General features: G+C 41.0%; 2 protein-coding genes across 3 annotated transcripts; one reads left to right on the top strand and one right to left on the bottom strand.

Annotated features, from left to right (window-relative positions):
- Window positions 1-3,328: 3,328 nt before the first annotated feature.
- On the bottom strand, window positions 3,329-14,343 carry LOC120107605 (DNA oxidative demethylase ALKBH2-like). Of its 2 annotated transcripts, XR_005509315.1 has the most exons (5): window positions 14,039-14,342; window positions 8,452-8,568; window positions 8,049-8,238; window positions 7,616-7,930; window positions 3,329-3,486 (listed from the first exon to the last, which is right to left on the bottom strand). XR_005509315.1 is itself a non-coding variant. In XM_039120939.1 (4 exons), exons 1-4 carry the CDS (start codon window positions 14,258-14,260, stop codon window positions 7,734-7,736), a joined length of 726 nt encoding a protein of 241 aa, XP_038976867.1. In that variant the 5' UTR covers window positions 14,261-14,343; the 3' UTR covers window positions 7,526-7,733. The 2 variants fall into 2 exon arrangements, 1 of the variants encoding a protein (XP_038976867.1); XM_039120939.1 differs by lacking the exon at window positions 3,329-3,486 and having other exon boundaries at window positions 7,526-7,930; window positions 14,039-14,343.
- LOC103720696 (protein ROOT INITIATION DEFECTIVE 3-like) lies at window positions 6,188-7,250 on the top strand. Its single transcript, XM_008810529.1, has 2 exons — window positions 6,188-6,368; window positions 6,811-7,250. Exons 1-2 carry the CDS (start codon window positions 6,188-6,190, stop codon window positions 7,248-7,250), a joined length of 621 nt encoding a protein of 206 aa, XP_008808751.1.
- Window positions 14,344-16,238: the final 1,895 nt, after the last annotated feature.

Genomic DNA, 16,238 nt, shown 5'->3' with positions numbered 1-16,238 from the left:
TGGATGTCAATACAACTAGAAAACGTGATGCATTTGGTCGAGGGCACGGGTCAATCAAGTCCTGGCCGAAGAGGACGATGTACTGCATGTTCTGTCCCAGAAGATCACTTCAGGTCAAGATTTCTGTAGGATAAAACATAACCCAAACCTGGTACAATACGCTGTGCTTTGGAAAAAAAGAAGGTTCACCACCCTATTCCCCACTGGAATGTGGGATTCAGCGATTGGCTGTATGGTCGTGCTTCTTGAATTGCACCCAGCATGGCCAAATGCTGCACCAATGACGTGGGGATTGGTGCTTAGAAGGGGGTAGAATGGTCGTGCCCCATATCCAGAGCATGACATGATCGTGTTATTGAGGAGTACGGCTCACGATAATACGAAACCAATATTATATTTAGCTTTCAAATCTATTACAAACAAAATATAATAATTAAAAGTCTAATTTTATCATCCATTAGATAAAACCAATATTGGTTCAGAGCATCCAAATCCAAACATAAATACCAAACCCATAATCCTTTCTATTCAGAAAATCACAAACTACAATTTCATAATCAATTGAAAAACTAAAGTTCTACTATGCTATGATAGATCACCAAGCTTGCTATTAAAACTGTAGGCATGGACCATTCTTTGTTCTTATCGACCTTATTCGTTTGGAGAGAGAAGAAAATAGAGGTATATGAGCGACACAGCTCAGTAAGTAAATCTTTCACTACCTAACCAAATCAAACATAAGTTTTTACATGTCAATAAATTATTTTAAAAAAATAACAGATATTACAAAATACACATTTCATAATACAATATAATAAAATAAGTTATAAAGCAAATCATGCGTGCATAAATCATTTATATTTCATAAACATAGTTCCAAGTATATTTTCATATAAATACATAAGTTGTTCTTTTGCCATTTAGTCATATCAAAGTTCAAATATTGCTCACAGATATTCATGCTACGGTAACCTTATACTCGTGACAGGGCCCATATTCGTAATCAATATAGATTTATGTTTCGTATGCCAACTTTATATCTACTAGTGGGGCCTGTGTTCGTATGGATACTAGCTCCTGGCGTCGATTTTCTCCGTTCTAGAGATTATACATAGCTATCTGAAAGCCTTTAGAAAACTTCTTCTTTTTTACAAAACATACATATAAATAGATAAAAAATACTAAATGGCACGATCAAATTCATATTTCATAACAAAACTATTTTCATTAAAATATTTATAGAACTATTTTTCATAATAAGGCATAATTTTTATAACACATATGATGATCCATAATTCTAAGAAAAGCATGATTTTTCACAAGCAAATTTTAGCACGAAATGATTATTTAAAAAATAATAAGGAGTGTAAGGTCTATTTACCTCTTTCGTCTTAGACCGTCAAACTTCGCTAGATGGCTCCGCTAGACCTATTTAAAATATTAACAACAAAATTAATTTTTAATTGATAATTTTAATAAAATGATAAAAAAAAGATCAGATCTAGACGATTCTTTCAATGAATTGGACTCAATCAGGCTAAGATCAATCAACAAGCGAGTTTTAGGGACATTCAATAGGGCCGGGGTAATTGGTCCAGTAGGCGACTCGGGCACTAGGATAGTTTAGGGTCTCTTTTCAGGGATCAACTCAGATTTATAGATTAAATCGATGGGACACGATTCGTGGATCCATAGGTCTTCTTGGAGAGAGAAATAGGGAGATGAGAGAGAAGGAAGTGAGAAAAACAAGAGAGGGGTGACTCTCTCTTCTTCTTCTTCTTCTCTTCTTCTATCCTTCTTTCTTTCTCGGTAAATAGGGGAGGAAGAGAGGTGGGATGGTGGCCGCCGTGGTCACGGTCCGGTGAAGTAGCAGCAAGCGGCAACGGCGATCAACAGGCGGCAGCAGGTGGTCGGTTGGAATCATCCCAAAAATAGAGTCGAACAAGAGGTTATGGCTCGATCGATCTTGGGTCGCAATCCACTTCTCGGCGGCTAGGGGCTTTGGCATCGGCCAAAGGTCGACATAGGGGAGAGGCCAAGACTTTCGACGACGAGTGTCAACTGCGGCGGTCGTCGAAAAAGGGGAAAAGAAGGCAAAATAGAGAAAAGCAAGGGATCCTTTTTTTCGAGCAATTTCTGGCCAATTTTTCGGCCGACGACCATGATTCCAAGACATGGAAAGAAGAAAAAGGGAAGAGAACGAAGATCACAATGTTACCTTGGCTCTTGGCAGTCGACTCCCACCTGGGGTTGAACAAAGAAGAAGACTCCCATCTTCCTCTCTATTTTACCTTTTTTTTATGTGAGCTTGGGTTGGTCCAAGTTCGGATCAGGCTGGTCGAGCGGAACAGGCCATCACAAGAATGGTTCGGGGATTAGAGTGGTGCTACGAGTAGCAGTGCTCTATGTGTTTTCACTTTTGTACAAGAGAGTTCTCTAATTTTGTTCTCACCCTTATTTGGATTTGCAATTAACGTTTCGCTCTTTCCAAATATATGAGGTACAGAAGAGCAGAACTATTTCTTAATTAAAAATAAAATTTTATTTTGATTTAATAGCAAAATTATCTATAAAATGTTTGGGGTCCATCGACACAATTCATGTTAAATAATATAAAATTCTTTTTTAGAGAAAATGAGAGAGAGATTCACGTACCCTATAATCATTCAGGCTCAAATGATGCACAACCAAAGACTCAGGTTGCTAAGTATAAATGGCATGACCGCGGGGGGGGGGGGGGGGGGGGGAATTGGGGGGGTAGCCATCAAATTGGGCCTGGACAGGTAGATTTCCTCTTTTCCATCATTAATACATCAGGATTTAGAAATAAGTATTGTTTCACAAGCATATTCCATGTGTTTTAACCAAGGAGACCCAAAAAGAAAAGAGCCTAGTCCACTTTCAACTCTTCAGAATTCCAGCCAACTCAAACTGCCTCGTGGCTTCCCTTGGGCTACCCAACTCATACGTCATCTTGTTTTAGGTTGACAGTGGCATGAAAACCCTTGGTTGGCAGCTAGCCAGCCATAGCAATGTTTCAGATGAGTCCAAGACTCCAAACTGACCTTCTCACACTGCCGACGTTCATCTCACCTACTTCCTCTCCCATTAAAGGAAGACAATGTTCCAAGTTTGAAAGCACCAATTACAGTCATGAGAAAAGTTAGCAATGGCCCTCACATTCTTCAGACCTCCCCACCAAGAAAAAAAAAAACAAAGAGTCCTTTTAAAACTTGTCACAACCCGGATCCGAATCCGTAGCACGGCCGTGCTATCGCCGACTACCGCCCACGATAGCACAAAATCTCATACATGAATCACAGGGTAGTTAAACTGATATGCTTTCATATGTAACATTTCCAGTGTAACTTACTAGAAATTGCAAAGTACAGAGCTTCTAAACAGTTTATGTATACAAAATGTATGTTTACCCAAAGAGAAAGAACCCTGATGCTGAAGTCTTTTACTGCTATCCCTGGGGGTGATCTGAAAAAAAATATAAATAAATGAGTATAAGTTACATAGCTCAGTAAGTAATTCTGCATAATCTTACTGGATCAAAAATAATACTAAACATTTTTAAGCAGGGTTTGAGAAGCTAACATATGCATCAACTAATAGCTTTTTATAATAAAATATTTATACTGAGCCGGTAAATCGGTGCATGTAACAACATATCTTTTCATGAGAAATGCATCGTAAAACTTTATGCCGGTAATTCAGGTTTAAAGCCTACACTCTCAGGTTGCCGCACTTAACTCCCACGGCATGGATCACACGCTTAGTTATTTGTCACCCACTGGTGGGGGCCATACGTTCAGTTATTCTCACCCACTGCCGGAGGCCATACGCTCAGTTATTCTTACCCACTGGCGGGGATCATACGCTCAGTTATTCTTACCTACTGGCGGGGGCCATCCATAGCACCTGAGAGCCCATAAGTAGTATTTTTCACAAATAGTACACATAGGTAGAATGAAAGCTCGTTAATAGCAATTAACAACTGATCTTATGTTCAATGCATTTATAACATCATAATACATCTCATACATAATTCAGAATGCATGAATAACACTTTAAAATCTTTATAAAATATGATACATACATGATCCATAAGGTAATAAGATTAAGGCAGGTTACTTATAGTTAATTTGCTTTCCAATTCCTCAAATCTGGGTGACAAATCCTCGATCACCTAAAACATTATCATAAGGATCACATTATTCCTTATTCATTTATTATATAATTTCTTAGTTCATCGTACCATGAACTTACTTGATTGGATCCCAACCAAGGATCTAGCCCAAGTCCAATTTACCCAATTTGGAGCCTTTGGGCTCGGTTTAAAACCAGATTGGGTCCGCATAGGTCAATTGGATTTTTAATTAAGGGATTGGGCCTGGTTCATGATTGGGTCTAGCCCCTTTCTAGTCAATTTGGTCTTCTGATTGGGTCATTAGGCTCAACCCAAGTCTAATTGGGTTTAATTTTGGTCCAAGGTCAATGTAGCTCATTTGGGCTTGAGTCAGAGTCAGCCCAAGGCTAAATTGGTCTCTAAACAGTTTACTTGAGCTTGGATTAGGGCCGACCCGGGCCCACTGAATCCAATTTAATCCATCATTTTAAAATACTTTGGGCTTGACCCAAGGCCAGTCCGAGTCCAATCAGTACACAGTCCAATTTGATTGGGTTCAGACCCAATTAAACTTGGACCCAACCCAATTAATTTTATTTGGCTTAATCAATTTAAATCCCAACCTAGTTGGATTTAGATCAGACCCAATCCGAGCTGACCCAAATCGATTTAATTTCTTTAAATCGAATTGCATTGGTTCGGGTTCGGACCCAACCCGTTAACCCGAACCCAACCCATTAACCCACTCTCTTTCTCTTTTCTTTTTCTTTTCTTTTTATTTTCTTTTTCCTTTTCTTCCTTGCTTCTTCCCGAAGCTTCCCTACTCCTTTTTCTTTTTCTTCCCGTAGCTCTCCCTCTCTCTTTTCCTCTCTTCTTCTTCTTCCATCTCCTTCTCTTTCCCTCTCTTCGCCTCTTCTTTCTCTCTCTTCTCCTCCTCATTCTCCCTTCTCAAACCTCCCATATTCTCTCTCGCCCCAAGCACTCTCTTCCTCTCTCTATTCTTCTCCCGTGAAGAAAGAAAGGCGAGCTTGGGAGGGCCAGGCCACGGCCGGTGGCGCCTGCCGCCGATGCCCGCAGCTGGGCCTGCTGCCTGTGGCCAAGCCGAGGCCGGCGGCTCCCGCGACGTTTATGGCCGCTCCCCGCAATGTCGGCAACACTCGCGGCCGCACACGGGTAAGTCCCCTCTTCCCTCTCTTCTTTCTTTCTTTCTTTCATTCTTTCATTCTTTTCTTTCTTTTCTTCATCGCCCTCCCCTCATTTCTTTCCTGTGAAACAAGAGGGGAAAAAAAGGGCGAGAGTTCATTCCCTCCCTGAGAGCAAGAGAGAGAAAAGGGGCCTCTATACTGCAGCCGAAGACGGCGGCACGGCGGATCGACCAAGGTGAGTGCTCTCTCCCCCTCTTTGTTCTTTTCTTTCTTCCTTTTAAATTCGTATGTTGAACAAATTGAAGGGAGGTAGCCGGAAGGAATTTACCTTGATTCTGAAAGGGATTGCAGTGTCCCGTGCTCCAGTGCCTCCACTCCAACACCTCCTCTGTCGATTCACCTGAGATTTTTAGAGGGGGAACCAGGCATGGTAAAGGGTTTAACTAGGCCTTCTTAAGCGGTGTAACCGCCTTTAGCTGGGGTGAGGTGTCACCCCAGCTTCCCCCAATAAAGGGTCTAACAGCTGGACCCTCCTCTGATTCCCACCTGGCCTAGTCACTTCCATCCATATAGCATGAGGTGGCAGCCATCAAATGGGCTGCCAACCATGGATCCCAGTTGGCCCATTAGATGTCAAGGCCCAATGCTCAAATATAGGCCCAAAAAGGGTATTGGGCCAGTTGATTTTTGGGCCTAGGTATTACAAAACTCACCTCGTTTCCAACGTTCTCTCCTCGACCATTTCCACCTTTCTCCTGCTGATAACAGTATACATCCTGCGCTTGTTAACGGTGCTGACCTGCCTTTGCATGGTATCCATATTTATCATGTTTCTTTTCATCCTTTCTTATGCTCTTACTTATGCTCTTACAAAGCTTGCTTCATTCCTTGAATTCTAATAACAGCCATGGCATCCTTCTGGAGGGAGGTCATCCTCACCAGCTCCCCCGACAAGCCCATCACAGCCCATGACCCTCTCACCGGCACCATGCTTGCCCACTTCTCCAGCAGCCGCTCCCCTTGCAAAGGGCTCGCCCTCGCTAGCAACACCCACATTGCCGCTTCGCACATTTCAGCTGCTGCTGCAGGCTTCATCAGGCTCTACAACTGACGGTCCTCTACCGCTCTCCACTGCATCCAGGCCGCTGAACCAGTAGCTCCCCTCGCTGCGACTCCAGACGGTTCCTACCTTTTCTCTGGGGGCCTCTCTGGCTGCATCCATGCCTTCTCTCTTCGCTCCAGTAATCTGTGTAACTCGTTCGGGCACACCGCCAGCCTGTGCCGTGTCTCGTCGTCAACGACGATGGCTCTCAAATAATATCGAGCAGAGATGATCGCACCATAGCAATATTCCCAATCCTTCGACTTCTAGATGATGCCTCCAACGAAGAGGATTCTGCCCAACTTGCATTGAACCAATTCTCTGCGCATGGCCCGTCGGTGACAGGCATCGCTGCAGGGCCAGGCGGATGCAATGCAACTGTAGTTTCAAGCTCGCTTGATTGCACTGTAAGCTTTGGAGCCTGGCAGATGGTGTCAAGCTGCGAACTGTGCAATTCCTGTGCGCAATTTGGTGTGTTGCTGTGGATCCTACTAGTTCTGAGTTCTATGCTGGTGGATCAGCTGGGAGCATATATGTTGTACCAAGAGTAGGAGGAAGAAAGCTACGAGATGCTGGAGCAGAGGTTACAGCATGGGAATCAGAGCCGAATGGGGCAGTGATGGCAGTGGCAATGGCACATGGGCATCAGAACTTGATATCAGCTTCCGAAGATGGGATCATAAGGATTTGGGATGTAGAGAGCAGATCGGTGGTTCGGATTATTGGACTTGCGGGGGGTGCCCTTAGCGATCTTATAGTGGTGAAAGGGATCAATGCGATCAATGGAGCTCGAAAGGGAATTGAAGTCGTGTCCAATGGGATGGGCGGTTTTGTGAGAGGGAGATGGGTAGAAATGTTAACGAGCTGAGAGAAGTGGATGAATGCTTGTGTAGCAGTGAAGGACAGGAGAGGGCCATTGACAAGCTTGAGGCTGTGATGGACATCTACAAGAGGCTCTTGTGTCTCCTTCTCAAAGAAGCCAAGAGAGAAAATGGTAAAGAGGAAGCCAACAAGATGGACTACTTTACGTAATGATATATCAGAAAATTGTGCTTGGAATATGCGAGCTAATCTAGGATGATTTGAGATGGCCATCAAGGTTTGACCATATTAGGTAGGTATGTGAATGTATTAACTCTTACATGCAGCAAAAGAACTATATTTAGAATATTGTGAGAGCAAAATTATCCTCAAAAAATGGTGTTAAAGAAACCAGATTGGGAAATTAAATACCTCGAATGGGGTACAAGATCTTGAGGGCAAGAGGCCTATTTGGTTTCCACTACAATCGAGATAAATTCCTTCTTGAACCAGTAACACTGATCTCTGTCAGTAGTTGTCCTGTAGATCTTCAGGTCGGTACAAGCCTGAAAGTGAGGTTGATCCTAACAGAATTAGCTTTCACGCGCTTGGGTATTGAGTGAACCCAATCTCTCTGCGTGTAGCCTCTCATCACTAGCAAAGAGCCATGCCTCAGCACAAAGCCATGCTGGTCTGAGGGGCTGCCCTTTGGTCGCTTGCCTGCTGATTTTTCTGCACCTCGAGCAGCTGGTGTAGCATTGGAACATGTAATTAACAGGACTTCCAATATCATAAACCTTAATATTGCTTTTTTTTTTCCAGAAACTGAAAATTAGGAATCAGATAAATGTCAGAGTTGACATACCTTGAGGTGTTTTGGCTGGCTTCTTCCTCAATAGAAATTCTCGTTCGCATCCAAAGGAGACTGATGCAATTTCTGGAGTTGGTCCATACAACTTCTCATCATCAGAATGCCAGGCCACATAGTCTGAGCCACTCTTGTATCTATTCAATAACAAGCTATTAAATTTACTTCCTGGAAGTGCCTCATGGACCTGCCAATATATATAATTCAGCAAGTCACTCGAAACAAGAAACAGGCAACCCAAAGACAGTAGTCAAACAAAAAATTTTTATTGATACAGATGATGCCATATAGTTGATTTGCAATTTAATACTAATGTCCCTCATTTGCAGTTGTAATTACAATAAAAATCAAAAATTCATTGTATACCGCTAGCTACACCTGCATGTGGAAGAGCACTCACCGCCTTCAGAATGTCTTTAAGCACAGGGTAGTCATCCCAAGAATATGCATGAGGCTGATACCCACTATATTTTAATTCTGTAAGCCCTTCACTTGCAACATAACATGTGTCTCTGGGCTGCAGAAAATTGATCATACATAATTTAAGATTGAACCCTTTTGCATAGTCAAAAAAGAAAGTAGAAAGATAAGTTGGTAAATTAAGAAAATTAACTTGTAGCCTCCATCCTATCATTTCCTAGTTAAGATAACCATCTCCTCAATATTACAAAATAGTGAGACCCAAAAGAAATTATTGTGGATAAACAGGTTGTCATAAATACTATAACATGATTTTGTTTTTTTTTCTTCTGAGACTCAACTGCATATAATTCATTTGTGAAGCTTCTCATTTGTTAAAGCAAGTACCCCAAACCCACCCAGTGAATTATTGTAAATCTACACATCTCCACAACATCTTGTTGACTCATAATTAATTTAAATCAGTTAGCCTTGCTATGTATTGATGAGAATTGACTTAATCATTGGCAACTAGAACTCATTCTCTCCAAGGGTACATTCATCCTAGGGCTGCACCATGATGACATAGAGATAATAGAATTTAGTCTCAATGCCATATAAGGATAATGATGCAGAACTCCGAGGTGCTGATGGAATTGACAAGCACGTATTAGAAATGCAGGGTAGCTCTATTGAAATTGTCAAATTGATGAACACTTCTTAATTTTGCTAACTTTCCCCCGCAACATATAAAAGTGAGGAGATGAACACTGATAAAAAGTGATGAGCTCTTTTGCTCCTTCTTTCTACTTGATAAATTTCAATTTCATCTCCCCCTTTTATCTCTCCCTAAGTTTACTGTTTATGTAATATATCAAGCAATCGCTGCATACTACAGGCATGTAGCTACAGACAGTTCAGGATACAACTTTTGCTTCATGCAAAGGCATGTCCAAACAAGTTTGTTTAGTTTGTTTATTAATATAATGCATCCATAATAAACTATATTAAAATAGATGAAAAAGATATTCCAAGTGCATTGACAAGTTGTTTGCATCTTGTAAAGTCTTCTATTAAGTACTCAAACACTTTGGACGTGATCAATTTAAGTACTCTTCTATTATTTTTAACATCCATTCTGATTATTGTGGAAGACAATCTTATAATGAAGATAACAGACATCTAGACTGGTGGAGAACATTGTTCCGCACTCTTCAATGCAACCAAACTAAATCCTTCTAGGATGGTCTTTCTTGACTCCAACTACATCCAGAAAGTGAACATCAATAGAAAGACTTGAACAGAATGCTCCACGACTCAACGAATGCTTGGGTGAATGGAAATATGGAATGGAGTATACAAGTATAACAAAAAAGGAAAAAGTCTTTGCACAGACCATGAAGACAGCCAACATTCATTAAATGGTTGCCATTCATTTTTTTTTTTTTTTTTGGGGGGGGGGGGGGGCACCTAAACTTTCTATCAAATAGATATAATAATTCTTTCTTGATGAGATCTATCTTGAGACTGAGAAGTTTACAAGCAACCTTGGAGCCTTTTGGAACTGTTTAGCCATCAGTATCATGCTATCTATGCAGTTAACACTCTTCAATACTTGCATTGGGTTTTTTTGAAACATCTTCTTGATGTTGGCCATAAAGAGTCATTATGCTCTTCTGAAATATACTCTTTACCCCCTTGTATTGTGCTCAAGATACACTTGGCTCCCTTGGACTTTAAAAAGTCTCAAAACAGCCCACAACTTTAAAAAGTGGCTCTTTCGTCCATCTGTATTAACTAGAGATAAATCTAACTGTAGTAAAAAGCTCATATGACCATCGTGTGAGTTTTAAAATGGGCAGCACAGTGCACAAGGCTCTCACTATTGCGGGGTTAGGAAGAGTCAGATATACGCAGCCTTAACCCCACATGCGGAAAGGCCGTTTCTATGTTCTGAACCTATGATCTCTATGTTCACGAATTAATGGAGTAGCCTTACCATTGCGCCCAGACTCACTCATATCACGCAAGCTTTAAAATTTTGAAAAATCTCTAATATACCCTTGCCTATCCAATTTAGGAAGAAAATCTCTTAGATCCTCTATTTTTCCTTTCTATTTTCCCCTTTCAGTGCTAAAGGATGATGTAGCGCAAGGGTCTCTAGTTGTCAAGGTCACAGTTAAAAAGTCCGACAAAGAACCCATGAGTAATGGCAAAGTTGTTGGGTACTTTCACAGCCCAAACTCTCTCTATCCTGGTGTTCTGCTATTATTCCCTCTCTCTCTCTCAACTTTATCCCCTTCAAAGCCCAAGCTCTCTCTCTCTCCCCCTCATCTCATAGTGAAGCTCAAAGATCGGCTTCACCACTCTCCCTCCTCCATCATATCCACCATCCAATACCTATTCGCCACCAAGAGGTCCCATGCAGTTGTGAAGTCAAGTCCAAACTTGACGAGATTTGTGCGATGGAATCCTGACACATTCTACCTCTACCAATAGCAACAGGGGTCATCATTGTTGTTTTCTAGCATCAAAGTGGCTACGGCAACTGCCGCTAGCCATCCTCAACGACCTAGTGGTCACCCAAGTCTCGAGAAGGCCAAGTTGCAACATCAAGCTTGCCATCTTCTACCCTCTGTCATCCATCCTCTACTTTCCCCGCCCTCTACTTCCCCTCGTCGATTTTCTTATGTAATTTCTCAACCACAATCCTCTTGATCTCATGGCAGTGACTCTATTGGGAAGTTGAACAATAACCCATCCGTGTCTTCTCCATATATACTTGCTAATTGGGCTCTAAGACTGCAAGAAGGGGAGCAAGTCACGAAATTAGGATGGAGGTGGAGAACAAGTACCTTATTATCAAAAACTACATCAATTGCTTCCCCTCCAAGTCCAACTTCAAGCTGAGGAGTGCCCCCTAGCCTCAGCGAAGGATTGAAGGATGTAATCATAAAAGATCTCTTCGTTTCCATTGATCTGTACCAAACCAATCGCATGAAAGAATATAGCTCTTCATAAAAAAACAATGGTTTTCTGGAAATAGCTCCAACTTGGACAGGTGAGTTTAAGCGCGTAGAAATAATACATTAATACAAAAATAGATATGAATTGAATTTGTTTCTCTTTTGTGCATTTTCCAAGTTTTAATTTAAGAAAGCTAAAATTCTTCTTTAATCCAGGACTCATTTCTTTTTTATTTAGTTGTATGTAGAGGATTGATGCATTTGATATGACCTCTGGCAATGTTGTGTTCAGGAGGGATGAGCTAGCGGTTAGGGGTTGGGCTGAGAGGAATACATGGGCAATGAGGACCACTTCAAGGTCATGGTGATGATGGATGTGGTAATGGCGGTGATGGTGGTTGTGTTGATATTGGTATTGGTGGTGGTGGTGGTGGTGGTAGTTCCCTGGAGATGGTGGATGTTGGTATTGGTGGAGGTGATGATGATGGTGATGGTAATAATGGTAGTCATGTGGCAATGGTGGTGGCAATGGTGGTGATTCACATGATGTGGGTTTGCATTGCAAAGTCTGGGACGAGGGCCAGTTGCGAAGACGGGCGTCAACACTCATAAGCAACCTCCTTGGCATAGAAGTCAAAGTGGCGGGTGGTAGTGAAACCGGTAATGGAGGCAGAGGGGTGGTGAGAAAGTGCGTAGGAGGTGGCAAGCATTAGGTTCATTTTCAAAAATTTAGAGAGTGAAAGAAAGGAACACATAATTGAAGTCTTTCTCAAAAATAATAAGGGTATTTTGGTCATTTAAACATTGTTGCCAATGCTGTCAGTAGGGAAATGCATGGAAGGGTTGGTTTGTGATGGAAATATAACTTTGTTGACTGGTCTAAACCTTTATAAATTTGAGGGGGGCCAAGTGTAACTCAGACTCAGTAAGGGGAGGGGGGGCAAATGTATTTTTCCCTATGCTCTTTAAAAGATCGTCTTATGTAGTGTCAGGGTTCTTAATCATTCATGGATACTACAATCACCCCATGTGATATAGCATCTTTAAAAATCACAAACTATAACTTTCTTTACACAATGAACATCAAGATTGTAGCAAAGGTATGCCTCCCACATGACGAAACATGCATGCTTTTGTCTCAAACGCACATAATTGATATGCCAAAGGAGATTAATCTGAACACTCATCTAATTAATGATGAGCTATTCGAGAATTGTTCTTGTAAGTATGCACAATATTCATGTAAAATCTAATTTACCAAATCAGGTTGCACCACTTCAGCATTGTCTGCGCTTCTCTATTTTGCATTCTTCACTACCATCAAGGGACAACAACTCCTTGTTTATTCTTCTTTTCCTTTTTCTTTTTCTTCTGACTCTTCTTTTGGAGCTATGAGCTTCCATGACAGTAGTCGGGCTAGTAATCAAATCAATAAAAATAAACTTACTAATTTAATCATCTTTAGTAGTATTCTCCCCTTTCTCAAAAGAAAAAAAGAGCAGGTAATTCTGCACATCTTAAGTGGGAAATTTGAGTTACCTAAAATGCCGCCTAGTTTTCTTGTCTACAACATGGCTTGGGAACACAAATGCCACTACTTCGGATAGTAATAGTTGAACGATGTTCAAATAGCAAACTGCCTAATATGTTCAAAAGTAATGAAGCACATTGACATAGAATTGGAATTTCCCTTATTTCCATAGAAGAGAAAAGATCAATGCAAAATCTTTGTTATTGTGCAAATCTAAGTTTCCACAATGGTCATATGGCTTGGTGACTCATACAATACTATTATTACTGTACATTATGAACTCTACATTACGATTAGCTAACTGCTCTTTTGACATTCTTCTTCTATACAGTGGTTACTGTGAACCTGAGACATCTCTGATGGTTCTGTTCGACATGTTTATGCATCCAACACTTCTACGTTCTTCGTGTACGTTACAATCATGAAGTATTATCAATCTAGATGATAATTTTATTCTTAAAATGTGAACAAAGAACATTAATGACCTAGACAGTTTTACACCATCCAACACTTCTATGTGTATTCCTTTCACTTCCTAAAAGCTTTGCTTCCTCACATCTTCTACTTTTTTCATCAGTAAAACAACTTATGCATTCAAAGGAAAGTCTCATGGGTGCAAGTAGAGTCAAGTTCTCTTGTAACTCACAGAGAAACATTTGAAGAGATATGGATAATTTGTAACACCGTAGTTCTCAACACTTTCAAAATTAAGAACTTGCCACTTACAGGATACACATTTGAAATTAAGCATTACAAGACTTTTCCACTTGATAAGATTTACCCACAAACTTTATGAGTTAAATTACTATCCACCATTTATCCAATGCCCAAAGCAAGGAATTTTAATGAAACACAAGAAAGCAAACCTTTAAAGCAAAAACAGATATACATTCCAATGATTATGTGTTCAAGATAAAATCTTTATGAACCAAAAAAAAATGGGGCAAAATCCCACAGATTAGAATATGTTCTTGTTCTCAAGATCAAGTCTTTAGGATCTCGTTATACTGAGGCAAAAAATCTCAGAAATTAGAATAGGTTTATAGGGTAAATCTGTACGACGAATTGTTTCAGAGGGGAATAGTTCATACCTGGAGACAAGATTTGCCGAAGACGTGAATCGTAGGTCTCGTCCACGGGATCTCTTTGTCGAGATACTGGAACCAATCCCACGCCTGGTCGCGAGGCACGAATCGCGGGATGTAGATGACCTCGCTGCCGTTTCCGAGATCGATACGCTGTTTTCTTCTATTCTCGCTAGGATTAGGGATAGAGTCGGCCGGTTCGAACCCTCGAAGCCTGGACGTCGACATGGTGGACGGATTCGGGGGAAGGGGGGAGCCGAGGAGGCGAAAAATGAAATTTTCGTGGTGACTTCCCGCGGATGGATAGGTTATTAACTACTTGGTATTTGGCACGAGAGGAGAATACGTGTACTCTTGGCTTAATACAAGATTCCAAGGAAACTTATTATCTTTCTATTCATTATTGAATTTATAGAGTTTTATGTTTTGTATTAGTTATTATCTTTCTATTCATAGTTGAATTTATAGACTTTTATCTTTTGGTAAAGGAAAATAAAATTGCATTTTTTTTTGAATGTTTGATTCTATTAAAACGCAATCTTCTATCAGAAATATATTTATTTTATTTATCTTTTATCAATTAAAATCCAATCTCTTCATGGTTGAGGAGTCTTTAACCTTTATTGCTATACATATATAATCCGAATAAATTTTGTAACCGCCGAGACTATTCGAGAATGAAATAAGAAAAAAATAGTATTGGTATTGAAATAATAATGGACTACTAAAATTTTGCATAATCTTGATTTAGTATTTCTGTTTATATGTGGAAGCATGCTTAAGTATGAACCATGTTAATTTTGTCAAACCACTTTAATGGTGCTTCCGACAAGAAAGAAGAGGGTGTGAATATTTTTTAGTTTGCAAGTGATGTTTTGATCGCAGAATGCGTTCTCTTATTATGATGCTCATCTTTCTCTTTATTGCCATTCAAAATATGACTTCTCTAACATTTCCAAAACACCCTTTCTTTAATTTCTGTCACAATATTACATCTTTGTTTTGTTCTTCATTATGACAATATATAGAACTTCTATAAGATCACCTAGAACTGCTAGGCAGCTGTACAGGCTCCCAACCTTAAGCTGCTTCATTTAAACATCTACTGAGCTCTTTTTTGTAGTTGGCCAATATAATACTTGTTTTCTCTAAGAGTTCATCCGGATTAGCTAAACTAATTGTTGCTGGAAATTAGACCCGGGGGCGGCCACGAGCTGAGAGGGGAGGAGCTCCGCTGCTGGAACGGTGGGCGGCGGCGCATCAGCTAGTGGCGTCCTCCTGGAGAGTCCTACAAGAAGCCGGTGGCCGGGATCTCCGGCGCCGGCCCTCCGATGCCTAAGTCGGAGGGGGCTAGTATATGAGTGTGGTAAAAGAGGAGAATGTTTGTTCTCTTTCTTTTTCCTCCTTTTTCCCCGGTTCCCTTTTATAGAAGGATATTATGTTACCTGGGAGGTGACAGGGGAAATTGTCTTCTTCGTAATAATTGGGCACGATCATGCTCATTAATGGCGTTGTGGAGAATGAGACCGGATCAGACCGGAGCCAGCGAGTTGTCATGGTTGATCGGACCTATTGGAATGGTTCAACCGCCGGCCGTGGTGTGCTCGGGGTTCGTAGATAGCAAGTGCATTAATTGCTGAGTGAACCGGTGATCAGGGAGAGCCATACGCTTTGATGGTCCAGTGATCCGGAGATCATCTTGGGTGATGACCCAAAGATTGATTCATAGATTGATTTTGATGATCACAAAACCTTGAAGTATAGATACTAATGTTTATGTTGCAAGGAGAAAGATATTTATTTTGCAAGGAACATAGCAAGTTGGAAGAACACAAGAAGGCCTCCAAAGCTCTCAAGTTGGAAGAAAGCTACAATTTATTGGCCCAAGTTTAAAGTTCAAAGGATTCAAATTGGAGGAGTAAAATCAAAAGAAAAATTCAAAAGAACAGTCTTCGAGTCGACTCCAGTGGAATTCGAGTCGACTCCGGAGAAGTATGAGTCGACTCCTAGGAGTCACAGGCAGAAAAATCAGAGAGCAGTCTTCGGGTCTGAGATTCGAGTCGACTCCAGTGGAACGCGAGTCGACTCCGATGGTTGGTAGGTCGACTCCAAAGAAAGCAAGAGTCGACTCTCAGCGGAACACAAGGAAAAAGTCAGAGAGCATTTTTGGGACTCTGAGATTCGAGTCGACTCCCGCATTGCACGA

This window comes from Phoenix dactylifera, unplaced genomic scaffold, assembly GCF_009389715.1.
Source record: "Phoenix dactylifera cultivar Barhee BC4 unplaced genomic scaffold, palm_55x_up_171113_PBpolish2nd_filt_p 000920F, whole genome shotgun sequence".
In the NCBI taxonomy this organism is placed as follows: Eukaryota; Viridiplantae; Streptophyta; class Magnoliopsida; order Arecales; family Arecaceae; genus Phoenix; species Phoenix dactylifera.
This window is presented reverse-complemented; position numbering and strand designations above follow the sequence as displayed.